At 42.0% G+C, this 9,452-nt stretch overlaps 1 protein-coding gene across 3 annotated transcripts in view; it reads right to left on the minus strand.

Annotated features, from left to right (window-relative positions):
* The window catches only part of LOC122550422 (matrix metalloproteinase-20-like), a 27,091-nt gene extending 19,723 nt beyond the window's left edge, over positions 1-7,368 (minus strand). Inside the window, exons 1-3 of one of the 3 annotated variants that reach the window (XM_043691132.1) lie at positions 7,183-7,368; positions 6,850-7,088; positions 6,620-6,768 (exon numbers count right to left, since the gene is read on the minus strand). In XM_043691132.1, coding sequence (XP_043547067.1) covers positions 6,620-6,768; positions 6,850-7,088; positions 7,183-7,233 — 439 coding nt within the window. In that variant the 5' untranslated portion in view covers positions 7,234-7,368. The remainder of the gene's footprint in view (positions 1-6,619; positions 6,769-6,849; positions 7,089-7,182) is intronic. The other 2 variants (XM_043691131.1, XM_043691133.1) reach the window with 2 other exon arrangements.
* Positions 7,369-9,452: the final 2,084 nt, after the last annotated feature.

A 9,452-nucleotide genomic window follows, 5' to 3' on the forward strand; every position in this document is an offset into this window, starting at 1 on the left:
TATTGTTTAGGGGAATGACCACAGGGGATCCCTGCACTGCCTGCTTCCTCCCCTTCCCACCTCTAACTGTTACCCAGCTACCTCTGTTCTCTGGCGTAACTATGTCCCTGTAGCTTCTATCTATCACCCTCTCAAATAATCCTCAGTTCATCCAACTCCAGTTCCAGTTCTCTAACATGGTCTGTGAGGAGCAGGAGCTGACTGCACTTCCTGCAGGTGAAGTCGGCAGGAGCATCGGTGATCACCCTACCTCAAACATCCTGCTGGAGGAACATTCCACTGCCTGCGCTGCCATTACTCTACACTTCGTCTCCAAAACAAGAACACTGAGTAGCTTACCTGTGGACTTTAAAGTTAGGTTAGAGGAGGAGGATGGGAGGGAGGCCCTACTTTGGAGGGCCTGGGGTCTAGAACACAGCCATTCAAATATCAATCACTTACCTTCCCAACCAGCTCTGCGCTCCAACTTCACTTCCGCCCAGCTCGCGCCGCTCTTTGCTGTGAATAGGAAGGGTTTGGAGGGATATGGGCCAAGTGCTGGCAGGTGGGACTAGATTGGGTTGAGATACCTGGATGGGTTGGACCGAAGGGTCTGTTTCCATGCTGTACATCTCTCTGACTCTAAGATAGTGAGACATGATTTCCCACGCACAAAGCCATGTTGACTATCCATAATCAGTCCTTGCCTTTCCAAGTACATGTAAATCCTGTTTCTCAGAATTCCCTCCACCAACTTGCCCACCACCAAGGTCAGGCTCATGTCTATAGCTCCCTGGCTTTTCCTTACCACCTTGCTTTAATAATGGCACCACATTAGCAACCCTCCAGTCTACCAGCACCTCACCTGTGACTATCGATGATACAAATATCTCAGGAAGGGGCCCAGCAATCACTTCTCTAACTTCCCACAGAGTTCTGGGATACTACTTGATCAGGTCCTGGGGATGTATCCACCTTTGAGTGTTTTAAGACATCCAGCACCTCCTCCTCTGGACACTATTCAAGGTATCATTGTTTAACTCTTCAAAGTCTCTCGTTTACATTTCCTTCTCCACAGTAAATACTGACTTGAAATACCCATTTAGTACCCTGCCTATCTCCTACAGTTCCACACATAGACTGCATTGCTGATCTTTAATGAGCTCTATTCTGTCCCTATTTACTCTTTTGCCCATAATGTATTTACAGAATCGCTTTGGATTCTCCTTAACCTTATTTGCCAAAGCTATCTCATGCTGCCTTTTTATCCTTATGATTTCACTATTGAGTATTCGCCTGCTAGCCTTCTCCTCCTCTAAGGATTCACTCAATCTCTGCTGTCTATACCTGATATATGCTTCCTTCTTTTTCTTAACCAAAACCTCAATTTTTGTCATCATCCAGCGTTCCCTATACCTACCAGCCCTGCCTTTCACCCTAACAGGAATATATTGTCTCTGAACTCTCATCATTTCTTTTCCGAAGGCTTCCCACTATCTGATGGTTTGTTTGGCCTTGCTCTAATTTAGATATTTAACTTTTTCATTAGTTCTTTCCTTTTCCCTCACTAGTTTAAAACTAATAGCATTATGATCACTGGCCCCAATGTGCTCTCTCACTGATACCTCAGTCACTTGCCCTGCCTTATATGATTGATTGATTGATTGTCACGTGTACCTGAGTACAGTGAAAAGCTTTGTTTAAGAGCAGTACAGGCAGATCATGATAAGCAGGATATACAGATCATTGGGTGAGAAAAACCTTAGAGGTATACAGATTACCGTCCACAGGGGCGTGCGCAAGACAAGGTCAACATCAGCAAGATCAGTATTATTCAAGGCTAGAGAGTCCATTCATCGGTCTAATAACGGCCAGAAAAAAGCTGTTCCTGAACCTGCTGGTGCATATGTTCAGGATTCTGTATCTTCTGCCTGATGGAAGAGATTGTCGGACATTGTTACCGGGGTGCCTAACAAGTCCACACTGACCCTCCGAAGAGTAACCCACCCAGACCCACTCCCCTACATTTACCCCTGACTAATGCACCTAATACAATGGGCAATTTAGCATGGCCAATTCACCTGACCAGCATTTGGCATACTTTATTTTTAAATCTCCTTGAAGCATCTTGCCATCCTGCTCACAACAAAGATTTCCAACACGTCTTGTGCCACCTGAAAACTACAAAAAATTATAACACCCCTCATTCAGAACCATTGATTCCTCTTTCTCTTTTCTCCCTGTTAACCAACCCTCACTTCAGTGTATTATCTCCAGTCCCATCTCTCCTGTGTAGTACTTTACGAAAAGCCTTCTGAAAATCCAAATCACCTTATCTACTGGTTCACTCTGCTAGGAACATACTCAAAGTCTCAGAGTCTAGATTAGAGTGCTGCTGGAAAAGCACAGCAGGTCAGGCATCAAACTCTGGTTTCCAGCATCTGCAGACCTTGTTTTTACCTCAAAGTCCCAGGTTTGTCTAATTTCTGTAAATCCTTGTTCACTTTTGCCAATCAGACAATGATTTTTTAAAATATCCAGTAATGACATGCTTGATGATAGATTCAACGATGACTGACATCAAGCTAGCTGTCTTGTAGTTCCCCACTTCTGTCTCCATCCTTTCTCACCTTGTAAGATTAGATCTACGTAAACCTCAAACTATAGAAACCATTGCCGAATAAGAGAAATATTAAAGGTGTTCACCAATCGATCCATTATCTTTGCGGCTATCCCTACAAACACCCATGGGTCAAGGTGGCTGGGTCCCCAGGTAACTTCCAGTCCCATTGAGGTTGAAGCTAATTGGCAAAAGACACAATGGCAACACGAGGAAGGAGCTTTGGTACTGGGAATGCTCTTTCTGACACACTGGCAGGCGCGAGTGAGACTTTCACAAGGATATTGGATCATTACCTGAGAGGTAAGCAGCTTGGACAGTGAGGTGATGACAGGACCGTTTGTGGCACTCTGTGACTTACAGCAGGGTAAGTTACACACTGGGAATTAGAGCAGGATCAGTGGCACATCTTGATGGAGGGCTTTTGCCCGAAATGTCAATTTTCTTGCTCCTCGGATGCTGCCTGACCTGCTGTGCTTTTCCAGCAGCAGGATACGTGGCACTCTGAAAAGTGGTCTTTCTGAGGACCTGCACTGACATGACAAGGTGAATGCCTTTTTTCTGAGCTGCAACTATTCCATGAGACTATATGCTCCACCTCAGCTCATGTCCAACAAAGATAGACCTTTTTGCCACTTCAGCCTGGAGCTTCACTTGTCTTAGAATCATCCCAATGTACAGCGTGGTAAGAGAACCAGCTGATTCCTTCCAACCAGATTGTTCTGAATTAATTGAGCACCATCTGGCCCATATCGCTCTAAACCCTTCCTCTGCAAATACCCATCCAAATGACTTTTAAATGCTATAATTGTACCAGCTTCCACCAATTCCTCTGGCAACTTATTCCATACACATACCACCCTCTGCATGAAAAACTTGTCGCTCACATCCTTTTAAATCTTTTCCCTGTCACTCTAAATCTGTACACTCTAGTTTTGGGCTCACCTCCCCTCAGGAAAAGACCTTGGCTTTCCAGGGAAAATAGTCCCAGGCGACAGTCCAGAGAAAACAGCCCCAGCCTGTTCAGCCTCTCCATATAGCTCAAACCATCCAACACTGGCAACATCCTTGTAAATCCTTTCTTAACCCTTTTAAGTTTAACATTTTTTTCCTGTAGACCAGAACTGAATGCAGTATTCCAAAAATGGCCTAACCAATGTCCTGTACAGCCACAACATGACCTCCCAACTCCTATACTCAGTGCTTTGACCAATAAAGGAAAGCATACCAAACACCTTCTTCACTATCCTATCTACCTGCAACTCCACTTTCAAGGAATTATGAACCTGCACTCCAAGGTCTCTTTGTTCAGTAACACACCATTAAGTGTATAAGCCCTGCCCTGATTTGCCTTCCCAAAATGCAGCACATCACATTTATCTAAATTGAACTCCATCTGCCACTCCTCAGCCCATTGGCCCATCTGATCAAGATCCCATTGCACTCTGAAGTAACCTTCTTCACTGTCCACTACGCCTCCAATTTTGGTGTCACCTACAAACTTATTAACCATATCTCCTTTATTCACATCCAAATCATTGATATAAAGTTTGCTTTCAGAAAGGCTGGAACTATATTACAAAATTTTGGGATGCCATGCTGTGTGTGTGTAGTTTCCCATGACTCTGTCACAGGGGAGGAAGCAACAATGAAATTCTAGTCGGTCAGCCCCATAGCATGAGGAACTGGCTCCAATGGCTGGATTTGCTTCATGCAGAAACAATTCACTGAACATTTAACCTCAGAGTAAAGGTGCAAAATCTTTTAAAATCTTGGAGAAGTAACAGGAAAGCAAGCAGCAAGATATGGAGGCTTTAAATTCCTGGAGATTCAGCACCTCTGTTTAATCTTTAATGGAACTCGCATGACCCCACATGTAAATTAAATCTCTATCCTGAGGTGAAATGTTCAGTGTGGGTTATAATTCCAACCTTTGAAACCAGCTCCTCATGCTCCTAGTGCAGGAGGTCTGACTGACTGGAATTCAGTCATAGCTGCTCCCAAGACAGATTAGCAAGAAACAACACAACATGACGTTCCAACATCCGGAAATTTAGTTCCAAGCCTTTCTGAGAGCAAAGTTTCCCTATCCAACAGAAATGGGAACAGAAAAGAGGATGGGCACAAAATTAGGTGGAGATCTGACATCAGGGCTCTCTATCCTCTTTCCCACAGACGTCTTTCTGATTACACTGAAACTTCAGGAAGATTGCAATTAAACCTCATGGCTAAAATCCACAATTTTTCTTACCCCAATTCAAATTTCTGCAGAGTTTCTTGTGAACAGTTTTTGCAACAATAAAAATGGAAGATTTCACCACCCAGAGTTTAAGCAAGAAATGGAGGCAGAAAATAGGTGAAAATTTTAATCTGTTTTCCTTAGATGCTCCAAATTCCAGTTAATTAGGTTGTATCATCACAAATATAAAATTGTCTATGAAGCCATCAGAGAACATCTTAAAATGTAATTGTTTTCCTTCCCTGCACTCACAAAATATTCCATCCTAAAATTAATAACTACTGCATTTTATTGCTGATGTAGAGGTGCCAATGTTGGGGTGGACAAGGCTGAAGTCACATGATTCCAGGTTACAGTGAAGACTTATTCTGATGAAGGAGCAGTTCTCCAAAAGCTTGTGATTTCAAAAGACCTGTTGGACTATAACCTGGTGTCATGCGATTGCTGGCATCTTAATAATGCAGCTCAAATTTTATCACAAAAATTAAGTATTAAAGCAAATATTGTTTTCACAGGTTCTGGGACACAAGCATCAGCACTGACCTGGGGCTCCAGAGGCTGTACTCAGTGGATGAGAAACCAGGGAGCGCTCTCCTGCAGGTAGCTCTGTCTTTGAGCTGACTACACAAGGCCATGCTGTTGGCTCAGTCACAGCTTCAAGACCTAGCCAACCCTGAGGCAGAGACTCTCCTACTTACAAATTATTTTTGTGAATTATAACATAAGCAACACCATATAACTCAAGTTATTAAGCAATGTCAATGTGCACATCATCACTGCAATTAGGAAAACATGAATAGATTAAACAGGAATGATTATGTCTCTCAGAAATAGCTACTGTCAGTCAATTTTTTTCTATTAACTCATCGGATGTGGGCATCTCTGGCTGGGCATAGCATATATTGCCCGTCCCTCATTGCCCCTTGAGAAGGTGGGAGTAGCTGGCTTTTTGAACTGCTGCAGTGCATGTGCTGTAGGCAGACCCACAATGACCTTAGGGAGTGAACTCCAGATTTTGACCCAGTGACAATGAAGGAACGGTGATATATTTCCAGGAGGATAGTGAGTGCTACAATTGCAACATTGAAGGGGCATTTCGATGGGTATGGGCCGGGTGCTGGCAGGTGGGACTAGATTGGGTAGGGATATCTGGTCGGCCTGGACGGGTTGGCATCTAAGGATCTCTGGTGAGATTCTGCAGTGCATCTTATAGACAGTACACACTGCTGCTACTGACCATTGGGGGCAGAGGGAATGGATGTTTGTGGATGTGGTGCCAATCAAGTGGGAGCTGCTCTTTCCTGGATGGTGTCTATCTTCCTGAATGTTGTCTCACCTGCATTCACCCAGGCAAGTGGGAGTATTACTGGCATACTCCTGCAGATCAGAGTTTACACCAAGATTACTATGTTTTCAACAAGATCATCCCAATGAATATTGAAAATATTGCGCCTTGTTTGAAATAGTTGCACCAGCCTCTTCTGTCACCAATGATTCCATAACTAACCTCTCAAATGACACTGTTACTTTTGAAAATGATGCTAGTTTACTCGAAAAATACGAGGAACTCAAATTCAGTGTTAAACACTGAAGGAGGTTATGATGAATAACATTAACATTTACTGTTAAATTATCACAACTTTCCAATAGATTTAATAAGTGCAATTTAGGTTTTGCTAAACAGCCTATGTTACTGTGAATTGAATTTAAAGAAGTTAATAAAAAATAAACAGAAGTTAGTTCCTTGCTCATGAGCAACAAGGTTAAAAATGGTAACATACCACGTCCTTCAAATGAAATCATGATATCAGCTTCAAAATTATGGACTCTGACAAAATTCAGTGGGGTTGCTTTTTGCCAAATATTCACAGCCCTCCAAATGGCATCTTCTATTTCAAAGTAGCTTAGTTGAGGTAGATAATTCACTATACTTTAGGAAGGAAAAACATGGTTTTATCATCATTTTATATTCAACTAAAATAAAAAGAAATACATTGTATGAATTCCTTACTTGTATGTGACAAATGGTTTCCTCCAACGAGGTCTCCCTGGATAGAGTTGATAGTGAGCGAGATCAGGAAAACCACATCGAGGTGCTTTCATTATCTCTATGGTTTCACGGTTCAGTTCCCCTGTTTCCTGCAGTCCATAAAATTGTTGCAGTTCTTTAATCTTTCCTGATAGGAAGTCCTTACTTTCTATGAAATTTTCTGAACCATCTCCAAAGGTATAGAACTGTTTAATGTATTTCTGTTCAAAAGAAAAAATAAAATCAGAGTGACTCTTGCATGACTTTCTTCTCCACATTTATAAAAAGGCAAAATTATTACAACATCAAACTTACCAACATTTCAACAATCTGTGAAGGATTGCTAAGTATTACAAACCTGTGCATAGTTCAAGTCATTTTGAAACATTTCCTTTGCTTCAATTTGAGGAAAGATAGGCATAGAGGTAACAAGATTCACAAATAAAAAACTGAATGTCAAGCAAAGGCACTTCATCCTCAGAGTTATTCTGATGAACTAAAACATTTCTTGCTGGGACTGGAAACCTTTCTACATTTAATTGTTTAACACCTTGATGACTCATTTCTTGTCTAACAAAGCTTACACCAATATTTTACAGTTAAATTAAGAGGGAAATGATGTAAGAATAATTGGTTATGTACCTCATTTAAAAATATTGGCTAACATATTCTTGAATCTATGTTCCCTCGTTGGGAATTGTAAATTGTAAATATGTTCAGGCACAATTAGGTGGTTTTAATAAGTTTAATATATTACAAATATGCTGACATTGCAGTGCTGAAGAAACATTAGGAAAATCCCTCCTTGTCATAGTACAAACAAGATGGCAACAGAGAATGCCAGGAATACAAAAAAACAAGGAGTTCTTTAAAGACTCTCTCCTAATGAATCATTGAGCAGCTAAACATTACAACTGAGGTAGAATCCAAGTTTGACCCCTACGTTTTGTCCAGTTCACTAGCCATAGTGCAGAGCTCACAAATGTCTGAAAAGATCATGGGGTAAGAAGAGAAGGAATGGGTAGAATTCCCTCTGATCTAGATTGGAAACATACACTTGTGTACGTGGGGTGAAACCAGATTCTGATTTAGCAGTGATGGTTCCTGGTGTAGAGTAGATTCCCACCGATGTTTGCATGTAGATGAGAATGTTTGGTGAGATCTGTACCCAGGAATAGAATCACTTTTTCTCAGCTGGAAAAGTAGTTGTTGAACACTTAATAAATTAAAGATAAACTTTATTCAGAACAAACTAACTGGAAAGAAAGCATTATGATCATTCATTACTTCAAAATTACCCAATTAGCAACACGACCTCAGGAGGGACAATATTTGAACATGATGTTATGCAGCTTTATTCCTCTGTGATAAGGTCAGGGTGAACTCTAAGTATTGGATACGGACTGCCTCAATACCTGAAGAGCTGTGAATTGTACTGAAATGTGTTCAATTATCAGTGAACATCCCATTTCAGACCTTTCACTGATAGAGAGCAGCTCCTGTAGAATTGCCCTGTGTCAGAGATGCTGAACCTCCCACAACCCCAACCATCTACCTTTGTGCTGGAACCTTCTCATGGGGTTTTAATACAATTGTTTTTGCTCAGTTTCCCTGATTCCAAATACTGCCTTAATGTTAAGGACAGCACTGGTGTGCTTGGGACAGCTGCTGGCATACCCTCCCACAGTCTTCATTGAACCAGAGTTGATTTCCTGAATTGAGTTAGCTTTATCGCCACGTGTACTCATATGGATACAGTGAAAAGTTTACAAGATGCTGCTAAAGACACTATCTTAGGTACAAAGATCCTTAGTTACACCTTCTTCAGTTACAGTTCATAGAAAATAGAGAAGTAAAATGTCCAGCATTGCAGATTTTAGGAATAAATAATAAAATGGAGAAAGAAATAAAGTTCAGTACAATGTTCTTCCGACCCCCTCCATACTGGCTCCTAGCCTCCAGTCTGTACCGGGCCTTGACCCCAGACCACATCGGGCTTCACCCCAGGGTACGTGAGGCTGGGAGATTGCTCTGGAATCACCTTGAGATCAGAAGTCCACAGCAGGCTGAGACACCGACTCAGCAGGTCTACACCTGAGGCTGGGAGTTCCTAGGCCAGGAATTCTACAGCCACGAGGTCCAAGGCTAGGAGGTCAGAGGCTGAGTGGTCAGAGGCCTGCAGGATGAAGGCCAGCAGGATGGAGGCCAAGAAGAGAAAGAAAAGACAAAAAAAAGAGAGAAAAGGAGAGAGAAAAAGTATATAAAACATATGGATGAAGCAGATGAGCTCTGGCTGAAGTGAGCTACTCCATTGCCATCTTAGGTATAGTCCTCCTTGATGGTCACGAGAAAGGAGGGCATATCCCCAGGCCAGAAGGTTACAGACTGGTGTTGAATACAATTCTGCAGGTGTTGATGGTCGAGAGCATCATGTGGACATCCAGGTTTTGAAATGATAGAAATCTACTTAGCACAGGGGTTGTGTCATATCATGCGATGGAGGGTATTCTCAATGTGAGGCAGAATTTTGTCTCTTATTCCTTCATGTAATTTATTCTTGTAAAATGATAATGAAAAGCTCAGGC

The sequence above is a fragment of the Chiloscyllium plagiosum genome, chromosome 6, assembly GCF_004010195.1.
Source record: "Chiloscyllium plagiosum isolate BGI_BamShark_2017 chromosome 6, ASM401019v2, whole genome shotgun sequence".
In the NCBI taxonomy this organism is placed as follows: domain Eukaryota; kingdom Metazoa; phylum Chordata; class Chondrichthyes; order Orectolobiformes; family Hemiscylliidae; genus Chiloscyllium; species Chiloscyllium plagiosum.